Source organism: Tachysurus fulvidraco, chromosome 5 (assembly GCF_022655615.1).
Source record: "Tachysurus fulvidraco isolate hzauxx_2018 chromosome 5, HZAU_PFXX_2.0, whole genome shotgun sequence".
Lineage (NCBI taxonomy): Eukaryota > Metazoa > Chordata > Actinopteri > Siluriformes > Bagridae > Tachysurus > Tachysurus fulvidraco.
In genome coordinates, this window is record NC_062522.1 from 25,996,861 (window position 1) to 26,019,071 (window position 22,211).

Consider the following 22,211-nt stretch of genomic DNA (forward strand, 5'->3'; position numbering starts at 1 on the left):
ATAAGCGAAAATAGCTGTTTTCAAAATCTCGTGACCACTAGGTGGCGCTGTCATGAAACGTTGCATGCACCCTCACGTCATGACTATAATGACATATACCAAGTTTCGTGTCGACATGCATAAGTTTTGCAACAGCCTCACGTCTGTTTTGGCGTGCTCGCCACTACACAAAATGGCCGTCCGAAAACCGTTTGGTATCGTTTTACTCAGCATGCCTCAAGTAGTCTAACAACACTCCCTTCATCATTTTAGACTCAAGTTTGCAGTTGTTATAAGTGAAAATAGCTATTTTTCAAATATCGTGGCCCCTAGGTGGCGCTGTCACGAAACGTTGCATGCACCCTCAGGTCATGACTATAATGACATATAGCAAGTTTCGAGTCGAAACGCATAAGTTTTGCGAAGATACGTCCTCATGTCCGTTTTGGCGTGCTCGCCACCATGTATGTTGCCAAGGTATACAAGAAGGCATTGGTCTATCAAAAAACTTTTGATAACTTTTTGTCTCGGGTGTCTCTAGATGCTAGATACCAAAGGACATGCAAATTGGACAAACGGTCTAGGAGGAGTTCGAAAAAGTAGGTATTACGGAAAATTCAAAATGGCGGAAAGGTATTCATGACAGAAATTATGTCATATGGTGCATTCGAACCGGCATGAGCAAAGGATCCAAAATATGCAAGAACTGTGTCTCTAGGCCTTACCAGTCAGCAGTTATGAACATGAACATAGATGGATGTTTGGACTGTTGGTGGCGCTAAAGGGTTTGAGTTAGACACACCAAAGTTGCTAGAATAACTTCTAAGACTGGCTTCTACATGTTTGCCAAATTACAAAACTTTCCTATATACGGTTCTATGGGCTGCCTTTGACTTCAATGGAAGAAGAGGAAGAATAATAATAATAATAATAATAAGAAAACCGACAATAACAATAGGTGTCTATGCCCCTTCGGGGCTTGACCCCTAATAAGAAGAAAACCGACAATAACAATAGGTGTCTATGCCCCTTCGGGGCTTGACCCCTAATAAGAAGAAGAAAACCGACAATAACAATAGGTGTCTACGCCCCTTCGGGGCTTGACCCCTAATAACTAGAACGGTATATGAACTAATGTTAACATGGTGTTAGTAATGTATTAGTAAATGTTGAAATTAACATGAACAAAATGAATAAATGCTGTAGAAGTGCAGTTCATTATTAGTTCATGTTAAGTAATGTGGTAACTAATGTCAACTAATGAACCTTTATTATAAAGTGTTAGAAAAAACACTGTCCAAGGGTCGATTCGAACCGTCAAACTCTTGCATGCTAAACGAATTGCTATCCCCTACTCCATTCAGGAACACAAAAAAAGTCTTTGCGGTTTTATGTATTAATTCACTAATCTGAAGAATGGCGAGTCTAACAGTACCCAAGCTTTATTATATTAAAGTCATTCTTATCATTCTTTGTGATATACATGTGTCATATGTTTAAAAAAATAATTATGTAATGTGAGGAGACAAAGAAAAAATGTGCTTAATTTGAATTAATGGGTGGCTCTTAAAAAGCCATTGCTGTCTTAAAAGGACATTAGTTTAAAGTGAAATAAAAAATTATAAAAACTACACTGATAATTGCAAACAACAAAAAGTTATACAAATGGCAGAAACAACAACATATGTGACCGCCGTGCTTTGTGTCGGCTCTCACTTGTCTGAGGAGGCTTATAAAACTACACTGAGGCGTCAGATTTGTAGTCCAGGGCCTAACGAATCAAACGAAAATCATGAAAATAGGGGGCGATCCCACAATATATATATATGAAATGAAACTGGAAGCTTAGTTAATACATTGCATTTGAACTAATGATCCTTATTGTAATGTGATTATATTTTTTCCCAGTAAAATCACTGATTGATGCTTTAGTTCAAGATCTTCATGGCGCTTGTTTCAGGAAAAGTTAAATGGATTTTCAGGTGTGCTCTTTTGTTGCAGGTGAGAAACTAGTCTGCAAATATAACCATAGTAACTGTGCAGCCATACCCTAGCAACCATTTAGTGCACCTTACGAACCATATTGCAATATAAAGAAGCCACATCTCAGTTACACAATAAACACTCAGCACGTTGAGGGGAACTGATGTCACGTGCAAGCACATTCACATTTTCTTTAGGAAATGTACCGTTCTAGTTATTATACTTCTTCTTCCGGACACTTTTTCGGCGCGTAACACTTGTCCTGCAGCTTTGTCCTAGACCCATAAATGAGGTGTCAAATCGACCGGCTCATTGAGGAGAGGTGTGCTATGTATTTTATAAACGATCAGAATTCCAGAATTCTTAGTATGGAAGCTCCAAGGTGGTGTTCCTTCCCCATAGACTTGAATGGGGAATCTCTCTGTAGATGTGCTAACATCCAAAAGAGGGCAGCAGACACCAGTGAATCTGTGTAAAGGTCTTTAAAGCTTGTTGCTATATTTCACAGTGAGCTTCAGTTTCATTACATATATAATATATATATATATATATATATATATATATATATATATATATATATATATATATTCATGATTTTCGTTTGATTCGTTAGGCCCTGGACTACAAATCTGACGGCTCAGTGTAGTTTTTTAAGCCTTTCAAGGACAAGTGAGAGCCGAAAACAAAGGACGGAAGTGCTGTGTGTTTAATGCTTAAAACTAGAGGTGGCGTGCCTTGGACAGCACGGCGGTGTCAGTGTAGTTTTTATAATTTTTTATTTCACTTTAAACTATAAACAATATATAAATATATCAAACAATATAACATTTAACCGTGTATTTAATGCTTAAAACTAGTGGTGGCGTGCCTTGGACAGCACGGCGGTGTCAGTGTAGTTTTTATAATTTTTTATTTCACTTTAAACTAATGTCCTGCAACGGCTCATTTAAGAGCCACCCATTAATTAAAATTAAGCGCATTTTTTCTTTGTCTCCTCACATTATATAATTATTTTTTAAACATATGACACGTATATCACAAAGAATGATAAGAATGATTTTAATATAATAAAGCTTGGGTATTGTTAGACGCGCCATTGTTCACATTAGTGAATTAATACATAAAACCGCAAAGGTTTTCTCGTGTTCCTGAATGGAGTATGGGTAAGCAATTCGTTTAGCATGCAAGAGATTCACGGTTCGAATCCACCCTTGACAGTTTTTTTCGAACACTTTATAATAAAGGTTCATTAGTTGACATTAGTTACCACATTACTTAACATGAACTAATAATGAACTGCACTTCTACAGCATTTATTCATTTTGTTCATGTTAATTTCAACATTTACTAATACATTATTAACACCGTGTTAACATTACTTAATATACTGTGAACTAACATGAACAAAGAATAAACTTTATTTTAACAAAGATTACTTAATACAGTAATTTATTGCTCATGGTTAGTAAATGTTAGTTAATACATTACATTTGAACTAATGATCTTTATTGTAACGTGATTATATTTTTTCCCAGTAAAATCACTGACAGCAAGATGAGGGGAACTGACGTCATGTGTAGCCCCGCCCCCAAAATTAGCAAAATCAAAAATTTAGCACAACATGGACATGTGACATATCAAAACACTCTGCACGATGAGGGGAACCATTCACATTTTCGTTAGGAAATGTACCGATCTAGTTCTGCTTCTTCTTCCGGACACTTTTTCGGCGCGTAACTTGTCCCGCAGCTTTTGTCCTAGACCCATAAATCTATTTTGTAAGCGATAAGAATTCCAGAATTCCCAGTATGGAAGCTTAAAGGGGTGTTTTTTCCCCATAGACTTGAATGGGGAATCTCTCTGTAGATGTGCTAACATCCAAAAGAGGGCAGCAGACACCAGTGAATCTGTCAGATCACACAACGTTGGAAATACAGAACTAGGATGGAAGTACATTTTTCGGTCAGAAACGCGTTTTGGATTAAAAGGCTTACATATTCCAGTTCCTTAGACTTTTGGGGATTTTTTACAAGCATTTGTTTTGGATAATATTACCCCAGTGAAGAAAGGTAAGCGCCGCTAATTTCCGGTGACTATCAACTTGGATTAAATTAGTATGATGGCTATAAATCATATTATGCTTTGTGTGTGGGCTTAATAAAATCCAGAGAGTCTAAGCTTTCAAACACTATAACATTTAACCGTGTATTTAATGCTTAACTAGTGCTGGGGTGCCTTGGACAGCACGGCGGTCACATATGTTGTTGTTTCTGCCATTTGTATAACCTTTTGTTGTTTTCAACAAATCAGTGTAGTTTTTATAATTTTTTATTTCACTTTAAACTAATGTCATTTTAAGAGCAGCAATGGCTCTTTTAAGAGCCACCCATTAATTAAAAAAAAAAAGCGCATTTTTTCTTTGTCTCCTCACATTACATTTTTTTTTGACATGATATGACACATGTACATCACAAAGAATGATAAGAATGACTGTAATATAATAAAGCTTGGGTACTGTTAGACGCGCCATTCTTCACATAAGTGAATTAATACATAAAACCGCAAAGGCTTTCTCGTGTTCCTGGATGGCCTAGTGGATAGCGAATCTGTTTAGCATGCAGAGATTTGGGATTCGAATCCACCCTTGGACAGTTTTTTTTTCTAAAGGTTCATTAGTTGACATTAGTTACCACATTACTTAACATGAACTAATAATGAACTGCACTTCTACAGCATTTATTCATTTTGTTCATGTTAATTTCAACATTTACTAATACATTATTAACACCATGTTAACATTACTTAATATACTGTGAACTAACATGAACAAAGAATAAACTTTATTTTAACAAAGATTACTTAATACAGTAATTTATTGCTCATGGTTAGTAAATGTTAGTTAATACATTACATTTGAACTAATAAACTTTATTGTAACGTGATTATATTTTTTCCCAGTAGTTAATATACTGTGAACTAACATGAACAAATAATAAACTTTATTTTAACAAAGATTACTAAATACAGTAATTTATTGCTCATGGTTAGTAAATGTTAGTTAATACATTACATTTGAACTAATGATCCTTATTGTAACATGATTATATTTTTTCCCAGTAAAATCACTGATTGATGCTTTAGTTCAAGATCTTCATGGCGCTTGTTTCAGGAAAAGATAAATGGATTTTCAGGTGTGCTCTTTTGTTGCAGGTGAGAAACTAGTCTGCAAATATAACCATAGTAACTGTGCAGCCATACCCTAGCAAGCATGTAGTGCACCTTACGAACCATATTGCAATATGAAGAAGCCATATGTCAGTTACACAAAATAAAACACTCAGCACGATGAGGGGAACTGATGTCACGTGTAGCCCCGCCCCCAAAATAAGCGAAATCAAAAATTTAGCACAACATGGACATGTCATATTTCAAAACACTCAGCACGATGAGGGGAACTGACGTCACGTGCAAGCACATTCACATTTTCTTTAGGAAATGTACCGTTCTAGTTATACTTCTTCTTCTGGACACTTTTTCAGCGCATAACTTGTCCCGCAGCTTTTGTCCTAGACCCATAAATGAGGTGTCAAAACAACCGGCTAATTGAGGAGAGGTGTGCTATGACTTTTATAAGCGATCGAAATTCCGGAATTCCCGGTACGGAAGCTCAAAGGGTTTTTTTTGTCCCATAGACTTGAATGGGGAATTCTTTAAACTCTTTTGGTCTCTCTGTAGATGTAAAGCACACTCTCAATACATGTAACTATCAACTCCACACTATCAATCCAATGATTCCACAAGTATTGGCCACAAATACGTTTGTCCAAAAGTATTGGCACCCCACCGGGTATTCACGTGACGTCTCGTGTAGCCCCGCCCCCAAAGTAAGCGAAATCAAAAAGTTAGCACAAAATGGACATGTCATATCTCAAAACACTCAGCCCGATGAGGGGAAGTGCCTCACATGTGTTTTGGTGATGTCACGTGACGTCACGTGTAGCCCCGCCCCCAAAATGATGTTCTATGCAGTATAATAAGTAGAAATCCATAATGACTGCAGTTTTGACATGAAATGTAAAAACACTTAGTAGTCACGTTTGTCTAAAAGTATCGGCACCACACGTGATGTCACGTGTGGCCTCGCCCCCAAAATACGAGAAATCATAAATTTTGCACAACATGGACATGTGACATATCAAAACATTCAGCACAATGAGGGGAATTGCCCCACGGGTATTCTGGTCACGTCACGTGACGTCACGTGATGTCACATGTAGCCCCGCCTCAAAAACAAGCGAAATTATCGTGACATATCAAAACACTCAGCATAATGAAGGGAACTGCCCCACGGGTATTCTGGTCACGTCACATGGCGGCACGTGACCTCATGTGAAAGTTAAATATTTGCACAACATGGACATGTGACTTATCAAAACACTCAGCACAATGAGGGGAACTGCCCCACGGGTTTTCTGGTCACATCACGTAACGTCACGTGATGTCACATGTAGCCCCGTCCCAAAAACATGCGAAATTAAAAATTTGCACAACATGGACATGTGACATATCAAAACACTCAGCACAATGAAGTGAACTGCCCCACGGGTATTATGGTAACGTGACATCACGTGACATCACGTCAGGTGAAAATTTAAAATTTGCACAACATGGACATGTGACATATCAAAACACTCAGGACAATGAGGGGAACTGCCCCACGGGTATTCTGGTCACATCACATGACGTCACGTGACGTCACGTGAGGTCACGTGAAAATTGAAAATTTGCACAACATAGACATGTGACATGTGTATTATGGTCACATCACATGCTCATGTCCGCTCACCTCCAAAAGAATTGGCACCCTGGCGGTCCAGTAGCTTTCAGAATCTTTCTGTCCACTCGCCTCCAAAATGCACCAGCCTTTGCGAATACTTGCACCGTCAATGCCAACATCAAAGTTTGTCACGACGAACTTTACAAATCTAGTTATAAATATCGGCTTCACAATAAAACCATATATCCACTTTACTGGGCGAAATCAAATGAAAGTGTTCCCACATTTCAAAACGCGATCTTTTTGTAACAGTCTCCATTGACAACTCACAACAATAAGCTCTCCTAAACTTGCTATACAGTAATAGATTTCATGTAATACTCCAATACAACACACGATGGCACGGTGCGTGTCGTGCACGATTTTAAACCTTTGAATCAGATAACGAAGCAGTCACGTGGTTGTGTGAAATGAACCTTCAGATGTCATTGGTCACGTGATTTTGCCAGAACGAATCAATCTTCGATACAAAGCTTCAATGAAAATCGGTTCATTCTTTTGACACATGCCTCGGAGCTTCGGTGTCATTGGTAACATCACTACTGTTTACTTAGTAGAATGGGAGAATATATCTAACAGAGTAACAGTCTCGCTTTGTTCATAGGTGTTGTGACGGCCTGTAATTATTCCACGTTTGTGTATGGCTGCAGTGCTGTCCTGTTTCCAAATGTGGTTCTAAATCGGTCTCCAGACCGGTTTCCAATCCTGTTTCCACACCTGTTTCCAGATCGGGTTCCAATCCTGTTTCCCCACCTGTTTCCAGATCGGGTTCCAAACCGGATTCCAAATCTGGTTCCAAACCGGCTTCCAAGCCTGTTTTCAGATTCATCTTTTTGTTTATTTTTCTTTTGTGGCGGTTTCATATTGCTTTGTTTGTTTTTGTTCTCTGACAAAAACCAATGGTTTGGGTGTGTATGTATATATGTGTGTATGTATGTATGTTTGTGTATATATATATATAATATATATTTTTTTAGGTTGCATGTATTACTATTAATAATTTGGTAGTGTGGGTGAATTTTACTCATTATAATATAATAGAACTTGCTGGCTAACATAATAGGTAAATAGTAGACTATTTGCAAGGGTAGTATTTATACAGTATACACAAGCACAATGTTGTTATTTATTAAACAGGACCTACTTTGACAAACATTAAACAAATTAGTAAACAATCTGTCCTTGTCTGACTGTGTATGCCTCAAGTGTTTGGTAGTCACCAGGAAAAAGACAGTTCAGTGCTCCTCACATTTGACCAATATAAACAATGTTTTTCCACACAATACCCAGTGTTAAGAATACCTAATTTGACAGCAAACACATCTTTCATTCAATACTTCACATTCTTAATCACTATTTCTGAGACAAACAGGGGTGCTATTTCTACAAACCTGACAGGACTATATTCTAAGTATATATATTCTAACTGTAGAGATGAAGGCAGACTTTGTTGATAAAACATTTTTTAGGAAATTTAGTACAAATACAAGCCACTCTTTTAAAATACTGATGTTTGTTTTCAAATCACAAGACCATAATAGAATGGGGGCATAGAAGCCTTTATTATCGCTACATATACATTACAGCACAGTGTAATTCTTTTCTTCACATACCCCAACTGAGGAGGTTGGGGTCAGAGTAGAGAGTGCTATGATAGGCCTTGAGGGCCTTGCTCAAGGGCCCAGCAGTGGCAGCTTGGCTGTGCTGGGGCTCGAACCCCGATCAACAACCTAGAGCTTTAACCAGCTGTGCCACCACTGCCCCAAGTAAGTATCATAAAGTCCAATAGGACAAAATCAGACAAGAATAATAAAACATGTTTTTCTGAAAGATGCACAGGCTTATTTGTCTAAATCTATTTTCTTCAGTTCTTCATTAAATTATTTGATTATGCATACTAAAAAGTTCAAGGTAGCAAACAAAATCTGGTCACATTGATGTAGTGACATGAAAACTAGTCCAAAAGGAGAGACATTTGATATTGTTTTATTTACTCTAGATGTCATTTGTGGACATCAGTGGTCTTTAAAACAAAACTGACTCACTGAAACTCTTATTCTTACTTTTTTTTCAGAGTGCTACACATGCTATCCCACTTATTGTGTGACAAAAGGTTATCTGCAGCTACAACATCTGCAGCTGCATAAACAATTGTTTCTACTCCTAAACAAATATACTAAATCCTTCAGATGAAAACTGAAACATTCTGAAGTTTAGAAAATGCTTCAATATTCCTGCAATTTTTTCAAGGTTATATGGAAGAAATGCATCACAGTTCTCTTTGAAATAGTTACTTTCTCTACAATGAACAAATAAGCCCTCTCGTAACTGCAGCAATGAACTGAGTTTTCATAAAAGGTGCAAGTGGACTGTCATCAGATTAGATTGCTCCTTTTCATCCACCAGATACAGTGTGCTCATGCTTACAGTATGGTACCCAAAATTGTCTAAAAGCAAAAAGTGCTGATTAAATTTAAGTATAAGGCTCTCTGAGAGCTTTTAGGACAGCAGAATTGAAAAGGAATAGATGGTACAGGTTACATTAGAAGGTTAATTATCCTGAACACTATTGTAGGTAGGGCTTTCAACACCCTCAGATATTTTAATAACATAACACTAAGTGCATACCCCATCCTGGGATTAAATTCAGGTTTTATTCATGATATTATTCACAATATTCATGTGAAACCAAATGTAAATGTTAAGATAATGAACTGGTGATAGCTGATAATCTTCCTTGCCTAATAATTGAACAATATACGTAAGTTCTAAGAGGGGATACACTCACACAGAAAATTATACTGAACAAATTTATAAATGCAACACTTGTTTTTGCCAAATTTTTCATGAGCTAAACTCAAAGATCTAAGACTTTTTCTATGTACACAAAAGGCCTATTTCTCTAAAAAAAATTCACACATCTGTCTAAATCTGTGTTAATGAACACTTCTCCTTCTGCCAAGGTAATCTATCCACCTTACAGGTGTGATGCTGATGCTAGTCCAGGACCTCCACATCCAGCATCTTCACCTTCAAGATCGTCTGAGACCAGTGACCTGGACAGCTGGTGCAACAATCAGTTTGCATAACCAAAGAATTTCTGCACAAACTGTCAGAAACCGTCTCAGAGAAGCTCATCTGCATGCTTGTCATCATCATCGGGGTCTCGACCTGACTGCAGTTCATCGTTGTAAACAACTTTAGTGGGCAAATGCTCACATTCTATGGTGTCTAGCAATTTGGAGGGGTGTTCTCTTTACGGATGAATCTTGGTTTTCACTGTACAGGGCAGATGCTAGACAGCTAGATGCTTGTCATGTGGTTGAGTGGTATGCTGTTGTCAACGTTGTGGTTCGAGTGGCCCATGGTGGCGGTGGGGTTATGGTATGGGCAGGCATATGTTATGGCCAACGAACACAGGTGCATTTTATTAATGCCATTTTGAATGCACAGAGATACCGTGACGAGATCCTAAGGCCCATTGATGTGCCATTCAACATTCCAGCTGAAAACATCCCAGTTCTTGCATGGCCAACATGTCACCCATTGAGCATGTTTGGGATGCTTTGACGTATATGGGATGTATACGACTTCGCACAGCCATTGAAGAGGAGTGGACCAACATTCCACAGGTCACAATCAACAACCTGATCAACTCCATGTGAAGGAGATGTGTTGCACTGGGTAAGGCAAATGGTGGTCAATAGTAAAATTAACTGACATATATTGAGTGACATATATTGATTTTTTTTTATAAAAATGTTTAATAGCCTATGACTAGTTACTATGTGTATCCCAATATGTATAATTTGCTCTGAAGCAGCAAATTATCAACATGCATGCGCAGCATCAACAGTATGTCGGACGCGTCCGAAACAGTTCTCAGTTCAGTGTACTGATGATTCGCTGTACTAGTTCAATCGGTTCTCAGACGCGTCCGAAAGAAACAGTTCTCAGTTAAGTGTACTGGTGATTCGCGGTATCAGTTCAGTTATTCAAGCATGCGCAGTATCAACAGCTCATCGGTTCTTGGACGCGTCCGAAAGAAACAGTTCTCAGTTCAGTGTACTGATGATTCACTGTACCAGTTCATCGGTTCTCGGACGCGTCTGAAAGAAACAGTTCTCAATGCAGTGTACTGATGATTCGCTGTACCAGTTCAGTTATTCAAGCATGCACGGTATCAACAGTTCATCGGTTCTCGGACGCGTCCGAAAGAAACAGTTCTGTCCGACTGTCAGGCATGACCGAAAGTGAGTAACTTTAGTAACTTGTGGATCAGCGCTGACTCAAGACGCGAACTGTTTAGAACGAATCGGTCCGATTTGGTGAACCGGTTCATCCAGTTCATTAAAAAGAACTGGTTCAAAAGAACAATTCGTTCACGAACTGGCCATCACTAGTGCATTTCAGTTTATTCCAGACACCAGTCCAGGCCATCCTACTTTGCTTCAGCTGCTGCTCCATCAGCCTTTGTATCAATGATAGATTCAATGATTGATTGAGTGTCATAACTCCCTTCTGCTCTGCCATCCCAATGTGGCCCGCACCCTATTGGTTCTCCACCAATGGTTATGGTGGCCTACCATCAGGAGGGACGATCAAAAGTACATGGCGGTTTGCCCAGTCTATGCCCAGTAGAAGAGCTCCAAGTCTCTGCTTTATGGTTCTTTCCACCCCCTTCCTGTGCCCAGGTCTCCCTGGTCCCAAATTGCCTTGGACTTTGTCATGGGCCTACCTCCCTTCGCCAGTCATACTACTGACCTTGGTGGATTGTTTTTTCCAAGATGGTTCATTCACTTTGTCCCCTTGCCCAAGTTACTGTCTGTGTGTCTTCAGACATCCCCCTGCAAAATTATGTCCAACAGGGGCCCCCAGTTTACCTCCAATTTCTGGAGGGAATTTTGTCAACTCTTGGGCATCTTCATCAGTTTGTCCACTGGTTTCCATCCACAGACCAAATGGCCAGAACGGACGGCTAAATAAGGAACTACATACCGTCCTCCACGTCCTGGCCATTCCAATTATATTGAATTGTTAGAATACACCCGCAGTAGCCACCAGTCTCTCTCCCTTTCAAGTGGCCTATGGGTGCCTACCTGCTCTGTTTACCAACCAAGAACTAGAGTCTTTGGTTCCATTCACCACCGCCCTTTTTAAGTGCAGCTGGTAGGTCTGGAGGAAGGTCTGCACCATGCTACTCCAGTCTGCCAGGCATTGTGCATGATGCGCCAACTAGAGAGGTCATCCTGCCTCCACATATAATGTCGGCCAGAGGGAACTGGCTATCCACCAGGGTCCTTCCTTTCTTTCACAGTTGTCTGAAGAAAGCTCAGGCCTCGCTTTGTGGGCCCATTTCCCATCTCCAAAGTACTAAAGCCAGTTGTGGTTCATCTCAAGCTCCCCAGAGCCCTTTGTCTTCCATATTCCACACCTCTAAACTCAAGTGTGTCCAAGCCTGCACATCCTGTTCTAAATAACCAAATTGCAGACACATTGTACTTCCACCAGATAGCCTACTCAGCCTGCTCACTCTCCTGTTTAGTCATCCTGCCTTTGCCTCCTGCATCTGCCTTACCTGATTACAACTCTGACTGTCCTCTGTTCCCACCTTGGCTATAACATTTGTGTCAGTATCAGATTTGGGGTGGGTTTTAACCGTGACTATGGCTTAGGAAACTGTGTATCCATTCTGGTCATATTTATGTTTTCTATTTATATGGTGAATGACCCTGCACTCAGGGTACAATAGGTCAGGATCTATTGCAAGACATCAGAAATCATATTCAATCAATCAATCAATCAATCAATCAATCAATCAATCAATCAATCATTCAATCAAATTTTATTTATAAAGCACCTTACAACAGCCAAAAGGAGCACACGGTGCTTTCCAGTAAAACAACAATAAAAAACAAAACAAATAGAATCAATAAGAACACAATAAACATAAAATAGCAGTTGAAACCTGGTCTAGGTGTATATTCTTACAAACTGAGCAACCTGTATCCAGTCTTGAACAGGGTGCAGAATTGTGTTCAAGATGTGACATGTGAGCTCAGAACTCGTAAACAAGGCAAATCTGATATTTTGGAAAAGATTGCTACTCCTTAGCATTTACTCCATAGCAATGTGGAGTAGGCTAGGACAAGTAATTCAGAATTTTAATCGTTAAGCATGTTTATTTTTATTTTTATTAATGTTTGTATTATCTTAATGTATGTAAATTAATTTTCTTTTTACTATAAGATGTTAATAATCTATAAAGTCCTTTGATATCTGTAACATTTTTTATTTTCTATTTATTTTATTTGTGTTTTATTTGTTTAATATTGTAATTCATTTAAATATTGTGTCTTGTTAACTTTTGGTCCAGCAGCAGGATCCCACAATCTCATTGATACCCAGCTTCGATTCCCAGGCAGGGAGCTCACCCAGCCTCTGAAGAGTTAAGTCTCAGTACCAGTCCCGAGCCCTGATAAAAATCGTAGGTTTGTGTTGGGAAGGGCATCCAGCATAAAAACTGAGCCAAATCTAATATGTGGACCACATAATCTGCTGTGGTGACCCTGAATAGGGAACAGTGAAAGAAAAACAAAGAAAAAATGGTCTTGTTATCTTAGCAGACTTAATTAGGTGTTTTTATACACAAATGTTGGAATATGTTTTATATTCCTCTAATTGTAATGGGTTTTTAAGGCTTTTTTTTGTCATGTGTGGCATTTTACTTTAGTATTGCTTTATTTTATCAGTTGAATGGTTTCAGTCTGTTATTATTCTGTAAGCTAATCATAGCCCTAGCATTTGTGTAAATTTTTCCACAATCTTCATAAGTGACAGAATGTTTGCCAGAGCAGGCGGAAGCATGTTGCAGGTGCGAGTGATAATGGTCAGAAATTCAGCAAGAGTGGGATTAAGAAAACAGTCCCACTCAGAGCTCTACTGTACACCACATTCTGGGCTCTTAGGCTAAAAAATGTGGCAACTCAAAGCAGAATTTTCACATTACTGAGATCTAAAGAAATTCTATAGGCATCCACAAGCAGAAGCTTGTCATCATGTTGAACTTTTCCATCACTTAAACACAAGTCTCCAGCCTTGATTGATGCAGGACAGAAGCTAGAGTTCTGGTTGCATTGTTTAATTCCAGAGACATTTGAACCAGTCCTACTACACACTTAGCCCTGGAATTTGCCTCAGCCTCCAAGGATTGAGTCCCCTGTATTTGAACAGCTGGTGTCTAAACAAATAGGGTAAAGAAGCCACATGCCTAACTTGTGGAAGTAATTGGTATGAAGCAGGAATGTGCAAGTTTTGTGTGAAAAGGTCTTTGTGAGTTAAGAGACTCATTCAGGAATCTCCCTAGCATAACTACTTCATCTTTTAGTAACTCTTCATCTTTTAGTGACCTGTGTCTCAAGACATTCAGCTGACAATTGCACTCTCCATTTGGGTGGATACTCAATGTGTGCAGACTGGTCTTAACTTAAGCCCATCCTCAACATGTCTGGTCATTGTAATAAGGTAAATTAGGATTATGACAAAACAATTTGAAAATCTAAACAATGAGTTGGAGCCATTCAATCATTTTAAAACCAGTTACAATGTGCACTATCCAGGGGCAAGTCCAAGTCCTGGGGTGAGTAAGGGCAGAAAAAAGTATTGCTTTCCTAAGCCTACAAAGCCGGAATGTATATACACATGTGGCATAGCAGAAGTATGCTACAGGCTACAAACCAATTTTTTTTCCAGGTATTCTAACATCTGATTTTATACACAAACACAAAAATGCTGATTTGACTGCTCTGTTTTTTCATGAATTGCTTTCCTTGTTACAGTTATATCTGTGCAGCTGATTGAGGACAGCCAAATGTCACTTGAGATGTACATAAATTACAGCATATTCCAAACACACAAATTACTTTATGGAATTCAGATCTTCGCAGTTTGTTTGTAGTCTTTTGGGGGCTTCATTTCGTCCCTGATACCCAAAGGTGAAGCCATTCTGCAAACCTTGTAGAATGGGGTGATGGCTTAAGCATGGACATAGGCCCTAAGTATCTGAACTAGGCACAGTAGGTCTAGCTTTTTTTGCTCTGGAGACTCATGATACACTGGGATGTAATCCAGTGTGGGGTGCAAAATAGCTATAACCATCACAAGAGAGAACTTCATGAACAGGAGGAGGCTTCGGAGACTCCTACAATTTTAAGCGACTTAAGGCTAACACAAGAGCTGTTGTGGGGTTAGAATATCTTTGAGGCTGATTCCAACGTCTTGTTGGGTGCCACTGATAGCCCCTTCAGGACCACAGAGAAAGCCCATCAGAGTTAGTTTCATTGACAAATAATTTTTGTCATAGTTTGACCCAAGCTTTTAGACGAAAAAGGAGACTAAATATAGTAATAAAATAAAAAAAACAATAACTAAATAAAAACTGATGCCGAAAACTATGACAAAATCTATTGCCATATTCCTCAATGAATAAAAACGATGCAGAAATAAGTGCCAGAGACAAGGTCCACTCAGAATTTTATGCTCTGAACTTTATGCAGGGCAGAGGTAAGATACAAATTTGATCTACCTTGGGAAGTCTATCATACACTAGCCATCATGCATGCTGTTTCTAAATTCCTTTTCACAATTGATATCAAGAAAAATTAGATGCTTTTTAAACGAGTCTAAATCAGGAGACACCCAGGATAGTAGTTAACTAGTAATTTTTCTAACTAGCCATCAGAACAATGGACTCTTGCTTCCACTCCCTGAAAGCAAACACAGAGAGAATGAGGAGAAGATTCTTCCCACAGGCCATTCAGAGTCTAAATCAGGAAACACCCAAGATATAATTATACCTCTCTCTCCATCCTCACTGTTTTTATGCACACCTTTTTTGCACTGACACTTTGACTCTGGACTGTCACTGTCACTTTAACTCTGGACTTGCACAGCACAATGCCACTTTATACACTATATACACTATTTACACTATATACTGCACCTGGACACTTTAAGGACAATCTTTAAAAACCATAAACATTTATGTATATGTATATTTAAGTACATGTATGTACATTATTTTTCCACTTATATTTTCATATTTTATATAGTTTTTATATAGTTTATACTTTTTTATTTATCTATCTGCTTTTGGTTTTGGTTTATTTTTTTGTGTACAGGTATGTATGTGTATGTGACAAATAAAATTTTATTTGATTTGACTGAAACCAGGTGGAACAACAATCACCATAAAAAAATAAAAAAAAAAAAGCCACCAAATTTGAAGCAAAATTTGCAGGCCAGTCATTCTGAAGTTTATATACAACTCCATGAACTCCAACTCCTAGAATATCTTATCAGTTAATATCTTGATGTTGCAAATGCTGAAAAAGAATATTTGCACTTTCTGCTACTGACAGTCTGAAAATCTTTGAGAATTTAAGCTGAAATAATTAACAGGGAACAACACCACTATTGGTTACAATAATTATTCAGTATTCATTATTCATTTAATATGGCGTTGGCCCACCCTTTGTACCTATAACAACTTCAACTCTTCTTGGAAGGCTTTCCACTAACTCAGGAGTTAATTAATATAATTTTATTAACACGCCATCTTCATTAATATAGCTATTTTGAAACTAATGCAATTAATATAATTATAAGGGCGCGTGTCCATCGTAGCAGCTATGCTTCTACCTACAGGAAACAGAGCCGATTTTTTTTATTGAACCATATGCGCGCGCTCTTCTCAGGATGTTGTGTTATGATGTCAGCGCTACATAAGGACCGACTGGACACAGCCAAGATCAAGTTGTTGTACTTTCCATGTCTGCTAGCGCGCTTCAGTTGCCACTTTTGGAAGCCGACAGGAGTGTCGTGCAAAATACCCAACTACAATGTCTTACGTACTTTTGGACCTGCTGCTTTTGGTGGCATTTGCAGACGCTGTGCGTGCGGAGCTTGTCTTTCGCTGTCCAAGCTGCAGTGCCGAGCGCCAGGCGGAGTGTCCCGCTCTCACTGCCGAGAGCTGCGTCGAGATCGTGCGCGAACCGGGCTGTGGTTGCTGCCCGGTGTGTGCTCTCCGGGCCGGAGAACCGTGTGGTGTGTACACGCCGCGCTGCGCCAGCGGCTTTCGCTGTTACCCCGAGCCAGACTCGGAGCTGCCACTCGAGCAGTTAGTGCGCGGCCTGGGTCGCTGCGCGCTCAAAGCGGACGGGGAACCAACCACGGGGAGCGCTCATCTGAGCGGTGAGTGATCTATCCATCCACATATAATTTCGACATAAATTCGAGATGTATGCTTTGATTTGCAGATTTTACGCCAGCCATCTTTGCACGAATTTGATAACGCATACAACAGTGTCGCTTTTTTGTTTTCTAAAACTGTTACATAATCATTATTTTAAGCAAATATTATTTCAAATATTATTTCAAGTTTATGTTGAAAATAACAATCCTTTTGAAATTCGAGCCATTAACTTTATAGTTAAAGTATATTATTTTCAGAGTTGTATTTGTGTGTGTGTGTGAATATATATATAATGTTATAATGAGATTTTCAAATAAGTTTGTCTCTAGATTTCTATTTATTTGTGCGTATTTAGGATTTCACGTCCTTTGCTGAAAGAATGACGATGTCAGCAGTTTTATTTGGCGATAACCAATGCATTGATTTGACCTGAAATATTTTACCATATAGGTAAGGCATATTTAGTACAAAAGCTTAAATGCAGAAATTATTAAAACAAGCATTTAAATAATATTTAAACGTTCTCCATAAGTATCTGTCATCTTTTGCAGTTCGATTATTGCGTATTTCTATAGCAAAACACAGAGCTTGATTAGCAAGGTGGACTTTGCACATTGACCCTCTCTTGCTGTAAATTTTTCATAGTAAGTGTTTCACAGGAGTGTGGTTTGTGAGAAATGTGCTTTTTTCATGTTCAGGCCTTGTTTGGCTTTCAAATAGACTTTATACTCCAGTATACTAGGATAGTGCTCATACACAACAAAGCAAAGTTATAAAGTATTATATCAATATACCATTTCATTATGTGAATTTCTAAGGGAAAGAAATGGATATTTTTCATATTTTATATAAAGGGACTTTCAAGAGTTTTCAAGAGTTGTCAGTGCTGATATGTCAGTGCTGTTTTTTAATAATAATTATAAAAAGGAAGCTTGACAATATTTTGTTATTGTGTTCAGTGATTGCAATAAAATGTTTTCCTAAACACTTTGTACTACATGTATAAAGCAAATCTTATTATATAAGGCTTAAGGTTTAATTTTCTCTAAAGAAGAACCAACAAATAAACAGGCTTCCACAGCCCTTGGCCACCTGGTCGAGCAGCTCAGTTAAACTATAAACTAGAGCAGGTATAGCTGGCATCTCTGCTGGATAGTTCAGCAACTTGGGTGCCAAAAACCTCACTGCACCAGGCTCCAAAACAAACTTGCAAGCTCCCTGCTGCCTCTTGGAGATAATACAAACAATGTTACTGAACACTGTAAGGCTATAGAGTGAGGTGCAAAGGAGGATTAGAAGACAGTTGTTTTCAACTATGTACACCATTTATGAAGGGAAAACAGTGTTTTGCAAATCAGGTAGAAGTAATTGTTGTTCTGCTTTCATATAGTCCATTGAATTATCATTTATCTCTCATTGAGCATCATGGCAAAAATACTAAACTATGCAGTCAACATGCTTACTTATTCCTTCTCTTTGGGAAAAATGGCAAAATCGAACCTAATGTAAAAGGATTTAGCAAGTTTTTAAGTTTTTTGTAAAAGTTCTAAACTAAATGTTTAGTAATCAGCTGTAACAGTGGCATCTTATTTTTTACCCATCAACCTGATGCATACTACTGCTCTTCAGTGGGAAAGCTCTAATGAGAACTTCTTTCAGTCACTTTTCCCAGCAAGTGCTTTAAGGTCTTTGAGAACCCTACATCGGGAGAGACACTGTGCAATTGCTCCACTACTCCAGCTACTTGCTCCACTACTCCAGCTATGCCAAGGGACAGACACAGCTGCCAATTATGCTGTGAAATTAATTGAGTGGATGGAATGAGGTAAGACTTAAGGCTGTTTTTCACGAGGGATTAAACCTGGCACTGTAAGCGGAACTCGTGTGCCAGGATCAGGAATTGTCCATGTCTGAATACACGGCCGGGATCTGCTTGGACAATTTGAACTGACGTTCAGTAAGACCCACAGCAGCATCGAGGAAAGCCACTAACGGCAAAGGCTCTCTCTATGCTATTACATTTATGCAGATTGGGACACCTGTGTACTAACTGCCCAGAGAAGCCTACACAACCTGCCAAAGTAAGATTTGTCATGCTGATCATGAATATTCTGTTCTAGCATTGATTCAGGGTCTGCAGTCAATGTCATCCACCACCAAGTGGCAGTGGATAATCAGGCTATCAGTGCAGGATAAGTTACTCATCAGACCAGACCAATCATTGTATCTCACTTCCTCACCCAACAACCCCATCATCCTGAGATTTCCCTGGCTTCACACTAATGATCTGTTTATTTCATAGTAACAGAAGGAGCTAATGGTTTAGGAAACAGTTATGGCATATCTAACTATCTAACTATAACTATCTAACTCTCCAGCAGTATTTCAGTCATTTGTCACAGAAATCTTTAGGGATCTGCTAAATGTATGCATTGTCATGCCAAGTAGGTAGAAATGGACAAGGTCAAGGTGAGGGCTGTAACGAAGTGGCCATCTCCCATCAGCAACAAGGAATTACAGAGGTTCTTGTCTTTCGCCAACTTTTACAGACGCTTCATTCATGGCTATAGCTTTGTGGATGCCCCACTCACTGCTCTACTATGGGATAAACCAAGGAAACTGAACTGGTCTCAGGTCGCTCGGAAAGCATTCAAGCTGCTATTTGCCATTTTTAGTAATCACCGACCATTATAATCTAGAATACATAAAGAATGCTAAATGCATCAACCTTCATCAGGACAGGTGGGCCTGTTTTTGACTAGATATGATTTCACAGAAACCTATCGACTTGGAACCAAAAACAGTAAAGCCAACGGTGCTGTCACGCCACTACGACCCTATCAACAACCATCAGAACCAGAACCAACCCCTACCCATTCCACAGTGACCCTGGTCTCACATCACAATAGACTTTATGACTAACCTCCCCATCTCCCAGGGTTTTACCACCATTTTGGTGGCAGTTGACCATTTCTCCAAATCGTGCAAACCAATACCTCTTAATGGTCTCTCCACAGCCATGGAATTAGCCAGTGAACTACTCAATAACATCTTTCGAGTTTATGGAATACTGGACGACATCGTATCGGACAGAGGGGTGCAGTTCACTCAGGAGCTAGGATGCTATTTATGGGCCCACTGCAGCCAAGAGCCCATAGATGGAGTGAGTTCCTTCCATGGACTGAATATGCACAGAACTGAAAGAACTCTCTTTCTGGTTGAGATGAGAGTGGGACTGTATGCAGAGAAACGATATATAGCCTGTTAAAGTATTCCTAGATCTGCATGAAGTGTTTTAATGTTTCATAATGTGTATAATGTTTTATAGCACTTTATTTGAGAAATTGTAATGTGTTATTAATGATGTGATTGGATTGAATTCCTCATGTGTGTTCACTTTCATATTAGCAGACATTTTACATGAGACTTAAAAATGACACTGAAAAATGTTTATTTGAACATCTTTTTATTTTTATTTTTTTGTAGTTTTCACTGTGCCTACTAGAGAGAGAGAGAGAGAGAGAGAGAGAGAGAGAGAGAGAGAGAGAGAGAGAGAGAGAGAGAGAGAGAAAATAAACAAAGAAAGGACATCTGTATGAAGTGTGGCCATTATTTTATTAGACCAGTGCAGCTATATTTAGCTTCTTTGAATTTTGTATTATTTAACATGAATGTGTAACTCTTTTGGCCCATTTTGCTATGTCAACTCAAATGTATGATTATGTGAATAATATATGAAACCTACCAGTTCTAGGACTTTTGTTTTCAAAATATAATAATGTTAATCTTTTCTGGGATTATACTATTGGATTCCCCAACCTTCCCCAATGAGATGAAGCTAGTTTAATCAAATAACTGTAATTCGTAATTTTTCATATCAATTTGAACCAAATTTGTAAGACATTTACTGCCTTACAGTTGTTACATGACAGGGCGGCAGCCAGCACTGCTCATGGAAATCCAACCCTAATCTCTGCCATTGGCTGTACTGTCCACTGTGGCAATTAGCTCGAAATGCAGGGATTCCAGTTCGAACATTTTATTTAAACAATACACAAGCCTAACACAAACTTACAACTAACATAAGAACTAGACATAGCTAGACATGGCAATAACATAACTTGGCATTCTGTAACTTATTAACATAGCAACTAACAACAAGAACATAAATAACTAAAACCTAGTAATAATATGAAGCACACTAAACACACTAACAATATAATGACTCACAATCAGAATGACAATGGACCAGACATATATAGGGCATCTAATTAGATTCCACAAGATAGAGGAGCAATGGTGAGGTAGCAGTCCATATATAATTGTGGCCAAAAGTTTTGAGAATGACACAAATATAAATTTTCACAAAGTGTGCTGCTTAAGAATTTTTAGATATTTTTGTCAGATGTATTAATGTATACTCCGTCCAGGCTGTATCCTGCCTTGATGCCCGATGACGCCTGAGATAGGCACAGGCTCCCCGTGACCCGAGGTAGTTCGGATAAAGCGGTAGAAAATGAGTGAGTGAGAGTGAGTATTAATGTATTAATGTCTGGGGAGATTCCTGGCCCTGGACCCAAAATTTCTATGGTTTGTTCACTTAATGGCTAAGTGGCTAAGTGGATCTTATGGTTATCAGCTTTACCTTATGGCAAGGTGCTCCTTGACACAGAGATTCTTTCGCAGGCCATTCGGGCCTTCAACCAGGACAATACCTAGATCCTAAACTTTTTCTGGACTGAACACACAATATCACTCAGATACGTTACTTTGCTTCCTATGGCCTATTTTCTAATGCTTTATAATTTTCTAATACTTTATAATGTTCATAGAATAAAGAGGTCAGGTGGATAATTCTATGTGTTGGTCATCTACTTTTTATTGATGCTCTTAGAAGGTTGCATTTAGAATATGACTTATTTCTAATACAGTTACTCTCATTAAAATATTGGCTCTTTTTTGTGCAGGTAAAATGCTGTTGGGTTCACTAGTAGAACAAACTGAAGTCCCTGCAATTAGAAGGCCTACAAAAGACAACCAGTGGATTGGACCTAAAGAGAGTGCTGTCATCCATCACCGGCAACAGATGAAGACTAAGATGAAGTATAAAGCAGAGGAGCCCAAGGTGTCAAGCACCAAGCTGGTAAATTGTCTGAAATT

At 38.8% G+C, this 22,211-nt stretch overlaps 1 protein-coding gene across 1 annotated transcript in view; it reads left to right on the forward strand.

Annotated features, from left to right (window-relative positions):
* The first annotated feature begins 16,540 nt into the window (after positions 1-16,540).
* igfbp2a (insulin-like growth factor binding protein 2a) overlaps positions 16,541-22,211 on the forward strand; it is a 31,097-nt gene continuing 25,426 nt past the window's right edge. The window contains exons 1-2 of the mRNA XM_027133456.2: positions 16,541-17,050; positions 22,019-22,194. Coding sequence (XP_026989257.1) covers positions 16,699-17,050; positions 22,019-22,194 — 528 coding nt within the window. The 5' untranslated portion in view covers positions 16,541-16,698. The remainder of the gene's footprint in view (positions 17,051-22,018; positions 22,195-22,211) is intronic.